The sequence below is a fragment of the Perissodus microlepis genome, chromosome 14 (assembly GCF_051167445.1).
Source record: "Perissodus microlepis isolate ML-2025 ecotype Zambia chromosome 14, ASM5116744v1, whole genome shotgun sequence".
NCBI lineage: Eukaryota > Metazoa > Chordata > Actinopteri > Cichliformes > Cichlidae > Perissodus > Perissodus microlepis.
The window spans coordinates 21289567-21310983 of NC_140474.1; the positions used below are offsets into that span (position 1 = coordinate 21289567).

At 38.7% G+C, this 21417-nt stretch overlaps 1 protein-coding gene across 1 annotated transcript; it reads left to right on the top strand.

Moving 5' to 3' along the window:
* Window positions 1–15165: 15165 nt before the first annotated feature.
* On the top strand, window positions 15166–16880 carry LOC146373894 (uncharacterized). The gene is made up of 3 exons (XM_084950146.1): window positions 15166–15397; window positions 15649–15931; window positions 16167–16880. Exons 1-3 carry the CDS (start codon window positions 15204–15206, stop codon window positions 16878–16880), a joined length of 1191 nt encoding a protein of 396 aa, XP_084806272.1. The 5' UTR covers window positions 15166–15203.
* Window positions 16881–21417: the final 4537 nt, after the last annotated feature.

Consider the following 21417-nt stretch of genomic DNA (forward strand, 5'->3'; position numbering starts at 1 on the left):
CCCCAAAGCATGAAGGGCACCCTTTCTGCTGCTTAACTAGAAGGAGAGATTCAAACTTTCCAAATAAATAACTCATATGTGAAACATTGTTAACAGTCAAAGACATTTCTTCCTAACACTACATACACACAATATGCGTCCTGGACCCCGAGCAAACAAACTCCTTTTAGAGACTTTCAGCAATGTGAAGTGATGAATTGAAGGCAGGCTGTAAAAAATTAATGTGGGGAATAATTATATATATAATGAATAGCTTACATAAGCATTTAATTTCATATCATGTGCTGCCCATGAATCCACTTACCCTGGCTTGTGTTTTCCCAGTATTAAGTACAAATACACTGTGTCCTTGCTATTTCATGCTAATTAATGACATTATCATTGCTGGTTGTAGCAATGCAATTCAACATGAAAAAGCATTAAAATAATTGGAGAATAAAAAGTTAAATTAAGAGTTTGTTAAGAGTAGCATCTTCTAATACTGTATATGCCACCAAGTGTTAGTGTTAGTTTAGTTTTTAAGTGTGAAATCTCAGGAATGAGCAGAATTGTCCTGTCAGGTGCATGGAGACACAGCGGAGCTGCTACTAGCACTCAGCCTGCATATTTGTTCTCAGTACGTGCACGTGTGGACTGTGTGAATTACCACAGTCTGAAAATAAAGTCAATGACAGTAGAAGTCCTTTCACTGAAAAGATAGTTCAACATAATAAAACTTGGGTAAGTAAATATGCCATGCTTGCCTATTCATTCATTAATTTCTCTGTTGTTAAGCTAAGATATAATCAACTATTGCTTTGCATTGCTTGCTACGTCTATATTATGCGGCACTGTCCATGGTGCTGAAGTTGCATTGCTACATGTTGTCTGTTATAACAACACTAGGTGGTAATAATCACATAAAAGCTTCCTTCTTCTTTCGGGCACACCCTTTAGGGGTCCCACACAGTGGATCATCTGCCTCCATCTCTAGCATCCTCCTCTGTGACACCAATCCTCTACATGTTCTCCTTCACTACATCCACGAATCTCCTCTGTGGTCTTTATTTTTTCCTCTTGCTGGGCGTCTTCATAGTCAATATCCTAGCTTCTAATGAATATGTTTCAGTAGGGAGCACGAGAAATATTTGCTATTCAAGGATCAAAAATGTCTTCCTTGAAACAAAGGAATACCTGCTCTCATTGTATTAAAAAAGCAGAAAAAATAGTACAATATTTTTCACTTTTTGGGAAATCTTCCAAATGATAGCTGAGTGGTATGAGAATAAAATCTACACAGCATTTATACTGTCCATGACTCATTGAGTCATTTTGCTAACTGCACAGCCATTAAACGTTAATCCATTTCATTTGCCCTGGCTTTTTTTATCCACTTAATTTGGCTGTTGCAGCCCTAAGGGCCAGGCCAATGTTGCCCTCTCCACTTCCAAATCAGCATGTGACAGTGCGGTTACTACTCTACGGTTAGAATTAGCCATAAAGCCTGAAAAGTGACATAAAAGTGTAATATACCAGGTTTAAATGAACCTAATCATGCTTTAGGTGTAATTCATTTGGCACTAACATCATGCACTTTTTCTGTCTTCACTATAAATAAATAATCATCCCACAGCATGCATGACTTCTGCTTAAAAGCTGATATTTTACATTGTAATTACACCTTTTGTGTCCAAAGCGGATGTTACTGTGACCTCTAAGTCTTTATGCACACTGTAAGCATCAATCATCAGCTCCCACTTATACATTTTCTATGTGCTTGCGTTGCTGAACACACATATGAACTCAACCACAGAGGTGGCTCTTCCCTTTTAAAAAAAGCACTTACTATATTCTTGATATTCATCAGTAGTATAGCAGTGAGACAGAGTGTGGGTAGATAATTGCCCAAGTCATAAAGATTAACATATCTACTTGAATGAACACCTATTATCAGCTGTCAGCTTGTTAGCCACAGATCCAGTTACAGGTTGTCATGTTCTGGTGTGAAAACAAACTAAATGATATAAATTGCCTGCCTCAAATATGTGCTTGTCATGCCAGTGGCAGATATCATTATCGGGCACCTGCCTTCATTTATTCCCAGAAACCAATAAACCACTCAGGAGTTGGATAAATATCATGCAGGTGCCATAATAATCACTGACTGGACAGTGTTCCTTCTTTGTTTATCCCTAGGTTTCTACATTATATGATGCACTTTTGGATATTTAGGATCAACAATGCACAGATATGTGTAGAATTTTTCTTTTCTTGTAACATTTATAACAAGTGTAGGGTTTGCTTTCTTAGTATGTGTAAAAAGACATGTACTATTGTTCTTTTCACATTAGAGCCACAGTCATTTTACTGCACTTTGCCCTCCTAATCTGGAAGTGCAAGCTTTCTCTGTCTTCATTGGGTTTATTTCCTCATTACCCACGACGTGTACTACCAAACTGGAGTTTGCAAACCCCAGACATCCCAAGCAGCTTGTGTGTGTCAGTTACAGCTGGCTGTCACAAAACTGCTGATTCCACAAGTCCATAACAAATGAAAAATTCATTAGTTTGAATTTGACAATGAAGATATCACATAACTGCGTTTCCCGACATCCTCTCATGAGCCAAAGACCTTCTGGTGTTCAGTGGAACAAATATGTTGCTGCAATTCTTTTCTCATCTAATGACCAACAGAGCAGAGTCTGGGCTTTAACCCATCATCTGCCAACCAAATCATTGTTTATTGATCTCATACAGCTTCTCTGCTTGTTCAAGCATTGCTTAATTTTTTTTTTGTGTGTTTTGCCTGACCACTTTGTTAACGTGAACTTTTCTCTTCATACTGTATCTGTAACCAGTTCCCAGGTTTGAGGTGTTCTTTGTTTCTCATGAGTGTTGAAGGGTCCCATTATCATAGATCATCAATTCATAAAAAACCATTGGTTACTTCTCCATGACATGTGTGACTTCTGCTCCTACTACAAATACCATAAATGCTCTACAGAACCTACACATTAGTCGACAGTTGTGCTGGCTGCTTGTCAGAATCAGCTGACATGCTGTGAATTATGCAGTGATACTGCTAATTAAGTACTGATATTTATTAGGTTCTATAATGCTTTTACTGTGATCTGGGTCTATTCCAGAAAGCTCTTAATCATCTTCTCTTTTGCTGTTATCAGCAATGTGACACATCAGACTAATCACTGAGTATGAACAAGTATGAACACTTGTGTGTCCTTATTTGTCCAATTTTCTACCCTTGTGGTATAAATTCTACTTGAGAGAGGAACAAAATAATCCCCTGAAGTCCTCAATTATTATTATTATTTTTTAAAGATCCCATATAAACATCTTCTTCTCGTCTTTCAGCTGCTCCCTTTAGGGGTCACCACAGCAAATCATCTGCCTCTATCTCATCCTATCCCATGCAACCTCTTCTGTTACATCAGTTCTTTGCATGTCCTCCTTCACTACATCTATTAAACTTCTCAGCCACGTGAATTCAGAACAATATAAGCAGATCTTTTTTTTACAAGTTATCATGGCTCATTTCCCAGTCCTAGAGTGTATGTGTGTATGTAGTATAAAAGGTAACATTTGGTAGGTGAATCTTATCAGCATCATCAGCTTTTAAATTTAGCAGGGCCTGCTGTTACTGACCCTGTATGGGTGTTTAAAGCTGGAGAAAGGAGAGCTCTAATGCCAGAGAGCCCTGTTGGTTTGCAGCTAGCAAGCTGTGTGTGGCAGCTCCTGGGTTTTGTTATTATTATTTTCTTTCTTTTCAAGGTAATGGCAGCTTTTCTGTCTCTTTCAATTTAATTAGTAGTAATATTTTTAATAAAAACCTTTAACAATTTTGCCTTCATGTCTCCTTTTTTCAACCTGGACATGTTTTGCTACTTACCCCCATCACCTCGACCTTTTAGGAGAACGTAACAGTCGGCACCACATATGTGTTTTAAAGTGGTCTGTTCTTTCTGAACTGTGATATTTTGCGTGTTGGTTGCATACAGTACATACACATTAGGCTTACAGGTTATCTAGAAAAATGTATTTCTCCATACCTTTGTTTCTTTGAAAAACAACACACAGCTGTATAAGAAGCCAAAACCCACACACATATACATATTTATGACCTCAAATGTATTAGCAAGCGTAGACATGTACACACTCATGCATAGGCCAAGCCCACATGACAGTTATAGCACTGAACATTGTTTACAGCTCTGGGGGATGAACTTATTAAATTTTCATGATGTCAACAGTTTGTTACATTATATTTAGTGTTTTTTTTAAATAGCAGCCTAAGTCAAACTGAAAGGGCATTCGGAGGCTAAAGCACCTCAGAATATGACTTCTAATTTGTGAAGGCAACATTCAGTACACGAAGATTGCTTTTTAAAAAAAGACTAATGTCTTGTTTATCGTATAAAAACAAAACCATAGTCAATGTAGCCAATTATTCTCAACGTATCAAAGCAATAAATGCAATTAGGTTTTTTGCTTACAGTAGATATAGATGAAGTGTACTGACCCATTGGCAATCTAGGTCAGAAAAAATGAGCTACATTATTATTAGATATATTTGCTAATGGAAGTTAGAATTTAATATAAAATTTAAAAAAATCACTGTCAACTTTCTTAACATTTGTATTATCTGACACGACAGCCCTGCAATAACTCTTACACTTATGACATATAATATTTCCCTGTATTTTATGACACTGTTTAAATATATTATGTTATACCTTAATTATTTAGTCTGCAATAGAAGGTATTGCACTTAGGGAGTACACTGTACACATGTATTTGTGAGACTTCAACATATTGACATCACTCTGATTGGCTTTTAAACTGATAAAAGGTGGATCATACTGTCACAATAAAGGCTCATTTATGATGTAAAGTCCACTTGGTCAATTTTCTTTCCTCTAGCCAACCGTTGAGAATTTGGTTATAAGATTAAGATTATCGATCCTAGATTATGATACGATATAAGATTAAAAGTTGCTGTATTTAATATAGATATTTTTGATGTATGCCAATATTGTGTTAATCAATATTGGCATTTATTCCTTCATTAAGGAATAAACGTGAAATTAAAAGAAAAAAGAGGAAACTCAGTAGAGTCTGTTTGTATGGGATCAGAAATACAGAGAGTCTAATAAGAAGCCTTTCTAAAAATACTGACCGATCCTGAACTTCTAAAGATAGAGACTGTCATATGCTTCTGTCACATTACACTAATGCAATAACCATGTTCTTTGTATTTGGAGGTAATTCTTGCAAATTTAGCCCTAAAATAGAAATGAAAAACCATCGCCAGTGACAAACCTTTAAGTACATTTGTATGTTAGGAAATAAGTGTGTGTAAGCATTAAAGAAAGTGTTACTGTATGAATGCACATGTCAGATGATCATCAATCTAATACCCTCCAGAGCCAGAGGAGGACAGAGATGGATCCAGGAGAACCGGGTCATCCGCACCCTCAATGAGTACCGAAGACCAAAGGCCACACATCTCTGTGAAATCTGTGTGCCTATCCCAGCAGGAGAAGGAGGGAGGCCCTTGATGGGCTGCCCACAGCCAAGGAGTAGGAGTTCCAGAGGACCAGAGGCAACGGGCAGCTGACCACACTAGAAGCCATCCTAGTGCAAGTCGAGATCAGCATCCCGGGGCTCCATGCGCCCAAGAACCGCCTGGCACCTGGCAGAGCCAAGAGAGTGGGTCAACAACATATCAAAACAACAACTTTGAGTATATCTCCAAAAGTTGATTCTGTTCATCTGGACATAGCGTTTTGTGGGAGAAATGTTTCGTCACTCATCCAAGTGACTTCTTCCGTCTCAGCTGACTGCAGGTTTCCCCAATCTTATAAACAGTACATTGCATAATGACTGAAACCAGTCCAGTGAAGGAACAATGGGCTGGGAGGTCAGTTCCTTAATCTTAATTATGCAAATTCTCATCACCATTAATCAACAACCACTGACCAAAACCCACTGACCAAAACCCACTGATCAATGGCCATGAGAACCATTCACAGAGAGTTTGGGAAAGGCTGCAATCACAGCATTGTAAGATGGCGAAAGATGTACCCTTAGGGCCCCTCCTCGATTCAGAGATGGTCTTTCCCTTTTCATGTAAACGGCCTTCTTGACTCTGTGCTCAAACCAGCGTTCCTCCCTGTCCAAGATGTGTACATCCTCATCCTTGAAAGAGTGTCAACTGGCCTGTAGGTGTAAATAGACTGCAGAGTCCTGGCCTGACGAGTTAGCTCTTCTGTGTTGTGCCATCCACTTCGACAGAGGTTGTTTGGTTTCCCCAGGGCCTAAGGGTACATCTTTTGCCATCTTACAATGCTGTGATTGCAGCCATTCCCCAACTCTCTGTGAATGGTACTCATGGACATTGATCAGTGGGTTTTGGTCAGTGGGTTTTGGTCAGTGGTTGTTGATCAATGGTCATGAGAATTTGCATAATTAAGATCCCACCCTAACAGGTGCCATGATGATAATCAGTGTTATTCACTTCAGCTGTCAGTGATCATAATGTTATGCCTGATCAGTGAACAATGGCTAGTACATTTATAAGCACATCAACATTTATTATGTCATTAAAAGTGTCGATTGTCTTGCACTTGCACTTCTTGTACTTTTGATTCTTCATCTCTGTCTGTATGTGTGTCACCCTGACAAAAGGCCTTGCAGACACCATCTCTAGTCTATCCACAAAATTAATTTTGAGTTGGTGTTTGAAAGTCTGACAGATTTTGTCAACACGACACCTACATAACTGTTCAAGAGGCAGTGGGAATAAAAATTAGAGCGTTTGAAGGTAGGCGTGGTCTGAGAACGCTGTAGGATTGCAGCTGGTGTGATCCCATTACCAGCTGGTCTCCAGTTACACTTTTGTATCTTTTTAAGATATCTTTTCATCATAAGTAGTGAGCTAATGATGAAAGTTAAAAGACTTCCTGAGGGTTAATTACCATATCTAAGTGAATGGATTTCTGTATTTTATCTTTGCTTTTCATGGACTGGTGAAATTAAGAAAGCCACACTGTGCCATACATTTGCTGTATATAAATTCGCAGTGTTGTGAATTTAATATTACACCAAAAACCTTTTGTATATTTAAGAAAAGAAAGCAAACATTGCAAAATGTTTTTCGTTAAACCGTTTGCAGTCATGGAATTGCAGGTAACTTAATGTTACTCATAAATACATGTGCGGTACTGCAGTAAATATAGTGTAGCGGCAGATTTGTATTGCGTTACTACAGCTGTGCATCTGTTTAGCCAAGTAATGTACTTACACACCTGCAGTGCATATAGGCAACACATTTCCTCAAGTGCTCAATACAGCTGATATTCATGCTTGTGGGTGGATTTGTTCAGTTACTTCCTTCTATCCATTAATGAAACTATCAAGCATGAGTGACTGAGCTAAAATATGTTGAGATTCCTCTGTGATGGCTTAATAAAATGAAATGTATCTAATCTTTCCTTTAAGTTAATCCATGCCTTAATATTTTATCTTTTCTATGCACTCGGATATGTTGGCATATATGGTGTTCCACTGGTTAGCACTGTCACCTCGCAACACCAGGTTTGAACCACAGCTGCGGCATTTCTCTGTGAAGTTCTACCAGTGCGAACTTCCCATAGTCCAAAGAGATGCATGCATTAATTAGTGATTCTAAGGTGGTCAAGGGTGAGAAGTAAATTAACGTCTTTTGAATAAAAAGCAGTTTTAATGAATGGTTAAATATGGCTTGTAGTCTAAATCACTGTGTCTATATATGCCATGTCATAATTAAATTATATGGAATGTTATTATGCATTATACATAAAACATAACAGTATGCATAATTTGTGTAATACATCTTTTTTTAATAGAAATATAGATAAATACAGTCTCTTGTGCTTGTATTTATGCTTACATATAAGCATAAATATAAATATACTGTCTGATTGAAACCAGTCTAATGAGACCTTACAGACTATAATGTAGAATTACACTCAAGTTGGCCAGTGCCATATCAGGCAAAATTAGCCTTTCCTTTCATGCATGCATCTCTGTTTAATCTATTCTCTGTCAAAATGAGGCTCAAAGGGCTGCTCCATACTCCTTCGTAAGACAACTGCGTGCATACACAAACATGCACACACACACATACACACCCACACACAACTTTTACTGCTGGAGGGAGCTTGATTATAGCCATTACCAGTGTGACAGCGGTGCCACAGTTAATGATATCTGTGTTATATACAGAGGAGAGCTTTGTGGTGAGTTATTAATACCAAGATGCCATGTCTTTTATGGGCTTATCAATAAAGGCTGTTCAGCCAGTCGATACAGCTGCTTCACACCAATGACTATTCATCTATAATGCAAATGGAGGGTGAGGTGAGGGTGAGCATATCTGTGAGGGTTTAATTGGTGCTCTTGGATAGTTGGGATGTAGAGTACTGTGCAAAAGTCCTGAATCACTCCTCATTTTTTTCAATTTTGCTTCCAAGGCAAGACTCTCTTGTAGTTTTATTTAAATGGGCAATAGTTCTCCAGGTTTCATGCTTGTTGCAAAAACATATAATTTGTTCCCATTTCTTTAGTGGAGTCTATGAAAAATGCAAAAAATGCCAAAAATACAGACAGGGATGAAACAGTATTTTTGTGGCAAGAAGGTGATTTCCAAAGACAGCTGAAGACTTGGCATATCTCAGTGTAATGTGTCCTAAAAAAGACTAAGGACATTGGAGAAGTGGGGACAAAAGAGGAAGTGGAAGGCCTTAAAAATTATATAGAGCAGATGAACAGTATCCGAAAGCTATGTACATATTTTAATAAATCGCTGGAACTATTTTCCATAGCCCATATCATAGTAAAACATAATTAAATGAAGACTGACTCGAGACTTTTTCACAGTATTTGAATCAAACATAAAAGCATATTTATGTGATGCATTAGAAAGCAGCCTGTCTGAAGACCTTCTGTATGAGGAAATTTTTTGGAGCCCACCCAAGTTTTTCAGTGATAATGCAACATTTCCATGTTTGGGTTTTCATTTATTCATTTTTCTGACAGTTTTCTTGCTGTCTTTAAAGCCACTTCAAATTGAGACAACAGTAAGTTGTTCACAGTTAACAAATTGTTTCCTTGTGCCCTGACTCCTGAAAGCGCTATAAAGGCAAAAGTCTAGCCCAAACCAGTATTTCTTATACAGAGAACTATCTAATAGTTAATGATACAGTATTTGTAGGCAGATTTCCCAAGGTTGTTGTCACGGTCCTGGGTCATTTGACCCAGTGTTTTGTGTTTATTTTTTATTATTATTATTTTGTTGTTGTTATTATGATCCTTTGTTCTAGTTTATGCTGATTGTGTGTTTTGGTTTACACCCTTTGGTTCTTAAGAGGTTTGGTTTTGCACTCCCTCTGTGTTGTCTCCCCATCTGCCCCCTCTGTCCTGTCTGTACCGCATCTCTGAGTCCAGTCTGTGCTTTTCCTGCTTTATTTTGAAGGTCTGTGTCTTTTGTCAGTGTGTTCTGTCTGTGCTCTCCCTGTCTCGTCAGTGTAATCAGCATCAGCCATGTCTCCCAGCTGTTTCCTCTTAGTTCTGTTCACCTCTTGTATTTAGTGTCTGCGTCTTCCCCTACTCGTTGTCGCGTCGTACCCTCACTTTGACTGTGTGTTCCGTTTGCCAGCCTGCCTGTTTAGTTTGTTGTGTATTCTCAGGTTAATTAGTTTTTTGTTCGGTTGCTTTCCAGCAATAAAGCTGAGTATTTTGAGTTACGTTTGCCTCCGTGAGTCCTGCATTTTGGGTCCTCTCTTCCTACCTGCCTGTACACAGCCATGACATTTGTTCTTTGTTTTTTAATAGAAATCTGATTGTACACAGAGTACTCTTTATTTGTAAGGTATGCGAACAGGTGCAAACTCAGTAGGTTTCATGCCAGGTGTGACAGCATGCGATTTCTATGTCACAGACAGAATAAAACATGTTACTGGTTTGATTCCATGCAAGAACCTTTGTTGCATGTCATACCTCTGGATCGCCAGCCATTTATGGTCACTGATGACATTTTTGGTCATTTGTATTAATATTTTGCATACACAAATAAGTCACCTCAAAACATTTAAAAGAACGATAACACCAAAATTACTGTGGTTGTAATTTGCTATCATATGGCATGTGTCGTCATAGGAAAATCTACAGGACGAAAGCAAAATTTGAAGAAAGCCTCCAGTGCTCCTTGTGAGCTGAAATACAGTATGTATGCTCCAGCAGCTTGTGCATGTGCAGCATGTAAAATGTGCATTCTTGTTTTAGGTTCTTCTCAGTTCATGCTGTTGCCAATATCAAAATGTAATGTATTTATTTATTCATGTATTTACTGGCATTTTTCATGTACTTATTATCTGTTTTGCTGTTTTATTTATCTCATATGCTATTTTACAAAATATGTTCGCCTTTGGGTACTTTTGTGGAAGAAAATAGTTTTAGGAGAGCAAATTAGGCTCATTTTTTTTTCAGAGTGGTGTCTGTAAATCAGCTCACACATTCTTTTGTTTGGAGCTGTTATGTAGGACCTTACACGATGTGCGCGTTCAATGTTTTCTCTGTTTTCCAGACTCGAGCGCTTTTGTTGTAATGGATAATTTATTTTCAGTTATGCCTCAAGGTCACCTCAGGGTTTGTTGTGCATTTTAACATTAGAGTTGACTTCAACTTCTGTCTCAATGAAGAAACAAGCAAGAAACATCTATCTCAAGCCTAAATTGGTAACTGTTGGCATGTGAAACCCAACAGATTGGCATTTGGCAAAATATTCCCTTGAATCCCAGACCTCCAAGGACAAGGTCTCAAATCCCAGGTTTTTGCCCCATTCTTCACATTTCCCTGTCTCCTTCCCCACCCACTCCGCCTAATTATCTCTTGTCTCAGTACATGTTGAATATTGTACGCGATAAGACTTCTTCCTGCTTGTCTCGAGAGATTTTTCTGTACTCTATAGTATTTGTAAGCATTTGTGTATACATTTTCAATCTCTATGCAGGTTTTCCCTCCTTACTACTTACGTTGATGTAAATATATCAGCTAATTAATAATGTTGGAGACCATAGCATCTCTGATGGGATTTCCACAATGCTCATTCACTCTCATTCAATTTTCTCCTTGCAGCAAAGAGGGAGGGCAAAGGAGAAAGAGCTAACAAAGAGTTTGGAGAGGACAATACAGCAAAAGAAGAGATGGTACAGCAAAGAGGAGAACAGCAATGTAGGGAGCAGCAAAAAGCGAAAGGAGGTAGAGAAAAGGAAAAAGCAAAAGGAGAATAACAGAGAAAATAAGAAAAAAAAAAAGAGCAAATGCATGCATTTTTACTGAGGTTTTTGATGCATTTTTTTCAATCCCAGAGGAATGGAGAGTAAAAAACAGGGTCTGCTAAGAACTGGTATTGTTTATCACAAAATCTATCAAGCTAGCTTTTTAAAAAAGAAATTCAATGCATAAAGATATTTATTACGTTATAAAAACACTTGAACCATGACTGTGCAAACTGAAGCTAAGCTCAGTCATGGTGATTCAGCAGCTCAATGTAGAATATATATTTTGGTATATTTGTAAGGAATGTTCTTGAAATATAGCTTACAAATGTGAAAAGTCTTGCTTGTCAGGGTGATCACTGCCTTAGATGGAAGTGAAGGAGAGAAATGTTACCTGATTTTATCTGGGGTTCAAATAGATTGTAGAGCTGTTCAGTGTGAGGAGGGCAGGTGAAACCTCACACCGATGAGGTTATGGTGGCATTCTGGCTCAGAAAGATCACTTCACAAAAGAGACAGCACAGTGACTGTTTCTGCATATTTGCATTTGCCACATTATTGTGTCTTTTTATGTGTTACTTGTGTACTCTCTGTGTTTACATGTTAAGGGCTTTATGCGTAATACATCTTCTGTGGACTTCCAAATGTGCTCACATGCTTGCTTACACATATTTGTGTCTGGTTGAGGGCCTTCTGTATGCGTCTGCATTCATGAGTGCTCTGTGAGTACTACTTCTACTGGCCATCTGAACCTCTGTATCAACATCAAGTACAAAGTTATTAGCAGTCAACATGGCAGAAATGTCATTGAGCTTTCAACGCTCTTCGCTGCACAGAGAACACAGCTATGGGCGCAGATTTTTCCCAAGCAGCTTGGAGGCACACAAACTCATGCAGCGGACCACTATAGAGGAATATAAACATATATGAACATAAAAACACCACAGATTTATTTATTTAATTATTTATTTAGTTTTATCCATTTTTATACAAATATAAAGCAATGGGGAGTCTTTGCTCTGCATTGCTTTATGTTTGTAAAGCTGTTTATGCCATCTCAATGGTTTTATTCATTGGCAGTGTTGGGGAGTAACGGAGTACATGTACCGCCATTACGTATTTAAAATACAAAATATGAGTAACTGTATTCCGTTACAGTTACCGTTTAAAAGGGTGGTATTCGGAATACAGTTACTTTGTTGAAATAAATGGATTACACTGCGGTCTTTTCCTGTTTCATATATTAGGCTATGCTCTCTCTATTTTGGGGGGTAATTCCACGCTGGTGGAAACTTAAACAAAACGCGCATTAAAAGGCTCTAATGCCTGGGCCTCAATCTCTGAAGTGAAGAAATATTTTTAAAAAAATATTCACAAAAATTATTTAATAAGAAGGCAATAGGCAGAGTGTTACAGGCATCGCCCTAAAGGATGTAGCCTAATGGGCAGTGTAGTCCGTGCTGCAGGGACAATGGACTGTCATACCTGTTATGTGTCTGTGAGCACCAGGGAGGGAGAAAAAGAGTCGAAAAGTAAGAGATGTCACCGACCAGAAACGTGAGAAGGAATAATGTAAATATAATAATAACCACTGCAGCCAAAAAGAGTGCCTGACGAGCCCAGTTGTAAGTACGCTATTAAGACTCGACTGTACACTGTGTTTGTGTTTTCCTCCGAAACAATAAGTTCCGTTGGAGCAGCCTTTCAACGCCTCTCTCTGTCTCTCGCTAGCAAAGTTGACCCAGACAACAAAGTAAACCAATTTTTCGGCTATGAGCCCAACGTATCTGCCAGAGGTCCCTTTACGGTTTTACGCCTTCACAGTTCGGAGCCGCGGACCTGTTTTATATACACGCGGAATAGTTTTCTATACGAGATCGCTGCAAAAAAGTGAAGCCTTACCTAATGTGCACCTACTGTTACTGATTTTATATTAAGATTTAAAAATCTAGTTGGTATTGGTATGGCGAATAACCTTCAGTAATAATAATAAATCATACAGCAATAGTACATTCATGTAGTTGTAAAAAGCTTGATAATATATTAAGTAATCCAAAGTATTCAGAATACGTTACTCTCATTGTGTAACCTAACAGAATATGTTACAAAATACATTTTGGGGCATATATTCTGTAATCTGTAGTGGAATACATTTTAAAAGTAACCTTGCCAACACTGTTGATCGGACAGTTTTTTGATAGAAATTCACAATGAAGCCTGCAACTAACGATAAACAAATTCCTAAGTAATGTTTATTTACAGAGTGCTACTCACAGACATCAAGTCACAAAGCACTGTACAAAGAGTAAAAACTAGGAATACATACAGTAAAATAAAACAGAAAATTGAAACGCAGTCTATGGCAAAAAAAAAAAAAAAAAGAAACATGTTAAAAAGAGGATAAAAAACATCATAATACAGATAGTAAAGAAACAGATTAAAAGAAAAATAATGATAACAAGGGACTCTACAGAAGTCCTAGTTAAACAGAAAATTCACAGGTTAGTTAAATGTAGCTGGTAGACTGCTTCAAAGTCAAGGTGCCACAGAGTCTGTGCCACAGACTGAAAAGCTCTACCTCCCTCGTCTTCAATCTTCTATGAGATATAACTAATTTATATTGAACTTGCGAACAAAGACAGCAGCCAGCTGTGTGTTTAACAAGAAATTGAGATAAACAGTCTGAAATTAGTCCACTTACAGTTTAGACCTCTATATGTAAGTGTGACAATTTTAAAACAAATTCTAAAATCAATTCTAAAATCAAATGGGAGCCAGTGTAAAGAGCATAAAACAGTGGTAATGCATGCTTGCTAGAATGTGTAAATAGTCTGGCTCACTCTAGCCCAGTAAATAGGGCATTACATTAATCTGGCACAATGAGATAAATGCATGGCTATAGCTTTTATTTAGAAATGTTTCTTAAATGAAAGAAACCTGAACATGAGATTTTACATATGAAGCAAAGCCCAGAGAAGAGTCAAATATTATGCTTCGAAGATGCAACAAAGGAAAAAAATCACTTAACTGATTCTTGAATGTACTTGAGAAGGAGCGATAATCATGGCTCTAGTCTTGCTTGAGTTGAAAACAATGCAACTATTGGAGAGCCAGTCACTTATCTGGGATAAACAAAAAAACATATATGAGGCTTAAAAACATATACAGCTGAATGTCATCAGCACAGAAATGCTAAGAAATGCAAGCATTGCTTTGTTTTTCCTGTAGGCTGTGTGATGCTGCAGGTATCTATTACAGTTTTTCTCGATTGGTTTGGCTCATTTCTTGAAACCGAGATGACATTCCCAAAATAACATGGACAAATCTCCAAACCACCTTGCAATTGTTCACAACAGAATGTCATTTTTCATTGGTTTTATCAAATTGCAAATGCTTTAGTACATGTCTCAAGTGACTCTGTGCTTCTTTTCAAATGATTATGTACAAGTAGCTACAGTTAGCACAATGAGCCCACATTTAGCACATTTTCCAAATAAATAGATCTTGGTGATCTAAACTGATTAGTTGATTTTTCAGTGAAATGGTTACTCACTCCAAAACATATCAGCATGGTTTCATTGTGTAAGTCATCATATGCACAATTGTCTGTTCAACTGTCAAAATTAGTCAAAGATATAATACCATGAAAGAATATCTTGGAACATTTGATAAAGTTATGACAGTACTTGACAATCAATCAGGTGAAATTAGAACTAACGAAGGAGCAGTTTCCCACATCTCAGATGACCAATCAAACAGGTTGTTTAGATACCTGACAGGTGTTGTCTATGATTATGACTGCTGCCAAAAGTATATAGACAGAGCTTGGCCCGGGCCACTTCCTGCTCGAGGAAGAGGAGGAAGAAGAAGAGGAAGAGGAGGAGTGAGAATGCGTGGAGGAATAGGGGGAAGAGGCCGAGGAGCACGGAGGCACCATGATGTCCCAGATGAAATCTGGGCCACCCTTATTGACCACGTTATAAACCATCGCCTCACAATGGCAGAGGCAGGTCGCCGAGTGCAGCCTAATGTGCCTCGGTCTACAGTCTCCTCCATCATCCAAACCTTTCGCAGGGAAAACAGGTACAGAACTATGCTATTGAACTATTCAGTGTTGGTGTGTGTGTAGGCCTAGAGTACTGTAATATCTTCATGTGATGTTATATGATACTATAAAAATGACAAAGAAAAAAAAATGGAGAAAATACTGTGAATAGTATTCCAGTCACTGTGCAGTGCATCACACTTTTAGTACCATAAAACAGCAGTACAATTACATTGGTAACTCATTTTGTAACAAATTTACAGTGTTGACCTTTGACTTGTATGTCTAGGATTGGACGACAGCCTCAAGTGGGTGGCAGAAGAAAACTTCTAAATGAACAACAAGAACGAGAAATATGCAACATGGTCATTGCAAATAATGCCATCACACTGAGACAGATTCGTAATGCAATCCTGCTAGACAATGTAATGTTCCAAAATATAAACTCTATCAGCATCTCCACAATAGACCGGGTATTGAAGAAACATCAGATGACCATGAAACAGATTTACAGGGTACCATTTGAGAGAAACTCTGACAGAGTGAAAGGGCTGCGGTACCAGTATGTGCATGTAAGTCAACTACTGGTTGTCTATCATTGTAACACTATTACAGTAAGACATGGTTACCACTGTTTTTTTGTTTTGCGTTATCCTTTTTACCTTCAGAATCCAGCTTTGTGTGACTAGAGCATTTTGCCTAGAAATTGTCTTCAGTTTTCCACTCCCTGTTTTTACAGTACTTTAGATCCTCCCTGCAGTATCTGTCTCTACTTGACTGATTAGATATATTTCTATTCTATTGTAGAGAATAATGGCATTAGAAGGCAACGAAACCCCTCACATCCTAGTGTTCGTTGATGAAGCTGGCTTCAACCTGGCCAAAGGTCGAAGGCGTGGCCGTAACATCATTGGCCACCGAGCCACTGTGGATGTCCCAGGCCAGCGAGGAGCAAATATAACAATGTGTGCCGCTATATCAGAAAGAGGTGTGGCCACACACATTCCCAGTTTAGGGCCCTACAATACACAAAAGCTCCTCAATTTTTTGGACCACCTTTATACTGATCTGATCCCAGAAAATGAGAGAGGTGAAGAAGGACCTCAGCTACCACATTATGTCATTGTGTGGGATAATGTGAACTTCCACCGCGGCCCACGCATCAGAACCTGGTTCACCACCCATCCCCGGATGCTAATGGAGTTTCTTCCACCTTACTCTCCTTTCCTAAATCCAATTGAGGAGTTTTTTTCAGCTTGGAGGTGGAGGGTGTATGAGCATCAGGCTCAAGACCAGAGGGCCCTGCTGCATGCAATGGATGCTGCATGTGAGGACATCACAGGGGATCAATGTAGGGGATGGTTGAGACACTCACGCCGTTTCTTCCCTCGCTGCATCGCAAGAGAAAATATCCGTTGCGATATGGATGAGAATTTATGGCCTGACAGAGAGCAGCGCGTCGATGGCCAGGGGGATGAGGATGGTGGCCAGGAAAGAGAGGGTGACAATGGCGACCACTGAAAATATTACTGTACTATAGTTCTGAAACTTTATTTACAGTATGGTAGGCTAGAGTTTTTTTTGTTTTTTGTTTGTGTTTATAACTGTTCACATTTACAGAATCCTGTATATGTTTTCTTTTCACAGTATGTTCTCTAATGTTAACATTTCTTTGTACGAATAAAAATGTTTACAGTTTCCTTGAGTATGAGTGGTTTATTGGAGGCTGATTTTACTGTAAAATCTTTTAGTTTTATTCATAGTGGTATTCTGTTGCTAGACCTGTGCCTCAGTGACAAAACGTCTAAGCATTTTGACTTGCAGTGCTTAAACAATGCCGAAGGTATAATGCATTTTGGGGGCATTGACTATTTATATGAGAAGGATATTTAGTTTTGACACATGGATAAACTCTTTTGGGAGAGATATGAGCTTTTGCAGGGGATCCATGGTGTTGTGCTAAACCATCCAGGTTATTTTGACAAAAGCACTAAATGAATGCACATGTGCCAAGGCAATTGAGAAGGATCTGTGCTATTTTGACTGTACTGACCTTTTATATGGGAAAGGAATCTGCTTTTGAAGCATGGACGAAGAGTTTGGGGAAAGATATTTGATTTTGCTAGTGAGCTATAATGTTGGGCAGGACTGTAAGACTGTTTGGCCAAATGACCTTATGGTTTTGAGAATGTCATCTCGGTTTCAAGAAATGAGCCAAACCAATCGAGAAAAACTGTAATATGGTACCTGTATCGCTCCAACAGAGAGAAGTTTTAAAAACAAAAGCTTTATGGTTTGTGCGCACTACTAAAAAAAACATGCAGAAGTGATTTCTCAGCTGACTGCAGGTTTCCCCAACCTTATGAACAGACATTTGCATAATGACTGGAACTAGCAACACTGACGACACAACACTGGGTTGTGAGGTCAGTCTCTTGATCAGTAATATGCAAATTGTCATGATCACTGACCAACAACCACTGATCAAAGACCATTGATCATTGACCATTCATTGTGCCCCATTACTGATGGAAGTGTCACAGTCTAAGAAGACTGAAGAAGTCACTTGCATGAGCGACGAAACATTTTTCCCACCTAAAATGCGACATCCAGATGAACAGAATCAACTTTTTGGGATTTCCATACCTGGATGATTTAGCATGCATCAAGAAACAGTTGCACTGAGTTCTACTTAGTTTCAGTAAAGTACAGGCATTATTACTGAAGAGCAGAAAGGAACTCACCTGTAACACATGCAGAGTGAGGACTGAGCAAAGAGATACAGAAGAGAGCCAAAATCTAGCACTCAGCATTCAGAGCTTTGAGTCTTCCACCAGGGACAGCTGTGCACTCATTTTGATAACATCTATTTTTCATCCTGCATTTTCATTCCAAATGAATGGGTACTACAATCATCACAAATCCCACAACCAAGGTAAGACATGCTTTTTGTACCATTACATTTTGTATTAAACTGCATGCCAGAAACCTTCATTTAAATTTTCTACACCCAATACTCTACTTTCAAATATATATTCACAACAAGGGCAGCAAACAAAATACCTGTGTCCACATCTTTCGCTCTGCAAATATTTTAATGCCAAATGAGGGTTTTACTCTGGTGCAGACTGATAGTAAATCTTGCCCATGGACATGGTTATTTTTGCAGATGACCTCATTAAATATGTATTTGTTGGAGTTTCCCTTTCTGAGCACCACAGGAGAGCCACATTTTGAGAAACATGCAGACAATGAAGATATTTTTAACATGAGCTGATGGATTTGTGTTTAATGTTTTTAGTCAAATTGTAGAAATCAGTCTATAATGAACATGAGGAAGTCGTACAGCTCTGCAGCTCCGCAAATCATGTTGTTTGTTTATCTTTTGCTACCAGATCTGCAGTATACAATATTGGATATGATATTGGATGTTGGATCTAATAGATACATATGTTTTGTCAAAATGCAATAATTAATGTCACCCAGAAAGATCAGCAGTGTCTTATAAACACTTTTGTCACATACTCTATGTGTGTGTGTGTGTGTGTGTGTGTGTGTGTGTGTGTGTGTGTGTGTGTGTGTGTGTGTGTGTGTGTTCAGCCTAAAAAAATGTATGGCAAATACTATATTGTACCGCTAATTACTGGCAGAGGTAATTAAATAAGATATTTTATGATGCATAGAGTTTGTTCTAGAGAGGCTGTTCCTAGTCTGGTCTGGGAACTCTACTTTGTCTTCATCATTTGAAGTGAACTCAGTTTTTTTCAGTGATTTACAAGCACCAGAAAGGATTGTTCCCCTGATGCATGTTCTAGTGAGGGGGGTCCTACAAAGTGATTAAGAAGACCCCCCACAAACTTTAACACAAGGTACTTGAGGTCACAGGTTGCAGAAGAGAGAAGAATCAGCCTCCTGAACTGCTTGAGGAAGAAGCAGCCAAAGAGGGGTTCTTTCGTTGCTTCTTCTTCAAGCAGTTCAAGAGGCTAAACTTGCTATGTCAGCTCAAGTCCTCCAATCAGGTTTTGTGGACTGGAGGACAGGGTCTTGTGGTAAGTTAGATCAGCCACATCACTGAAATAAAGGTGAAAGATGAATTATATTGTTCATGTCTTTTATTCTTTGCTGTGACACCATTGGTTTTGCATTTATATGGATGCTACTTTGACAGGCACCACCTATCTATCAGTGATAGGCCCCACCCACCAATCATGTGCAGATGGCACTCTCTGAAGGCAGCCGTCTCCCCCCGTAGAACAGCACATACTGTTACACTTGAAAGAAAGACCGCTCAGGAACAAGTCGACTAACACAAAGAGCCAAACGTGCTGACCAGATTTTCAAAGTTCTCACAACATGCAGTTTCTATGACTAATCTTAACTCTTCTTTTTTCTCTCAGTTTTTGGGTATTTAGACTTTTTTGATCTTCTATAAATCACCTCAAAAGTTTTCCATGGGTTTTTAAAATAGAACTCCTGTAAGACTTGCAAAAAGACAGATACTTTTTGTTTCATTATTCAACCAACCTAAGCTCCAGCATGGTTTGTTAACCCCTTATTATTTTATGGCTTATTTTTCATTTACATTTACCCTCCTTTAGCTGTTTTTTTTTTTCTTTTCCACACTTCCCACTAAATATTTCATGTTGTCTTTTGATTCTGGCAATATCACTTCCTCTTATTTCTGGCCATGTTGGAGATAAAGTATCTGAATTTCAGGAGCGGGAGCATGCCTCCAAACACGCTCCTTCAGGTTCTTATTTATATGTGATCCCCCAGTTCTACAAGCTGTTTGTCCTCGTTTTCATGCTCCACCCTCCCTCCTTTTTTTCAATTCTTTCTCGATAGCACATTGGGTTCTGCAGGCCTGGGAGCCGCCACCAGTCCCCTTCGAGGCCTTCCCCAAACCGCAGCTCAATTCATGTTTAAGCCATTCACCTTTATCTACTAAAACACTGTCAAACCTAAAATGAGAACCTGGGCCCAGCAAATGAATTTCTACTCGACTGTTTAGCCCATTGTGTAACTGTGTGATGATAAGGATAGTTGCTTGATAGCTGCTTGATTTCACAGCTCCCTGCTGTAGCTGCAACACTGAATCATTCCTTCTTTGTAAGCATAGAATTTAGTGAAGCTAACTAGAATGAAACTTTTCACTGTACACATAAAATTAGTGACATTATTTAAGAATAAAATAATTTACTTTCCATCTCTTCATCCATAAGAATCTAGTCTATATAACTTGAACCCTCATTAACCTGTATCAGACTAAAGGCGCATATCTGCCTTTAGTCTGCACATATGCACATAAACAGGATGCAAACAAGCCAAAAAAAAAAACAAAAAAAAAACAGAAGAACAAGAAGAGCACAAGACATAATTAGTCCTTTGACTTTCTCTGCTGTTAAAATAAATATACTGTTTGTATAACCAAATGTGACTGACAAAAAACCATAAAGTACAAATATTTTCCTGTTCCACACTGGCCACTTGTGTTTTTCATAGAACTCAGATTAAGCGGTGGTGACTACTGATGTAATTAATGTCAAAGGTCCCAACTAGGGATGGGTACCGGTATCCGGTGCCATTATGGCAACCAGACCGAAAAGCAGCGCACATTTCGGTACTTTATTTCGGTGCTTTTTTTTCTTGAGATGTCATACACTTTGGATTCTAGCCAATCATTTTACCTTTCCAAGGATAGTAGGCGGGCCCAGGTACATACGTTCTTTTAGAGCAGAGCTACAGATTAAAAATGCCCAAGGCGAAGCGGTCAAATTCTGGCTGTACTTCACAGCAAAAGATGCAAACTCAGCAGCCTGCAACAAGTGCTTTAAGCTGATACTGTGATACTGTGCAAAGGAGGTAACACCTCGAATCTGATGAAACACCTAGCGACGCATAGCGTTTTTTTAAAAGCCGAGAAATGCTCCATATTTGATAGCTTGCTGCAAGACCTCACACCGAGCACATCTACTGCGGGTGTGGTGCCTGTTATCGGACCCAGAGTTAGCAACATCCCCCAAGAACCCGAAGAGGAGAGTCCTGGCCCCTAGCCCTG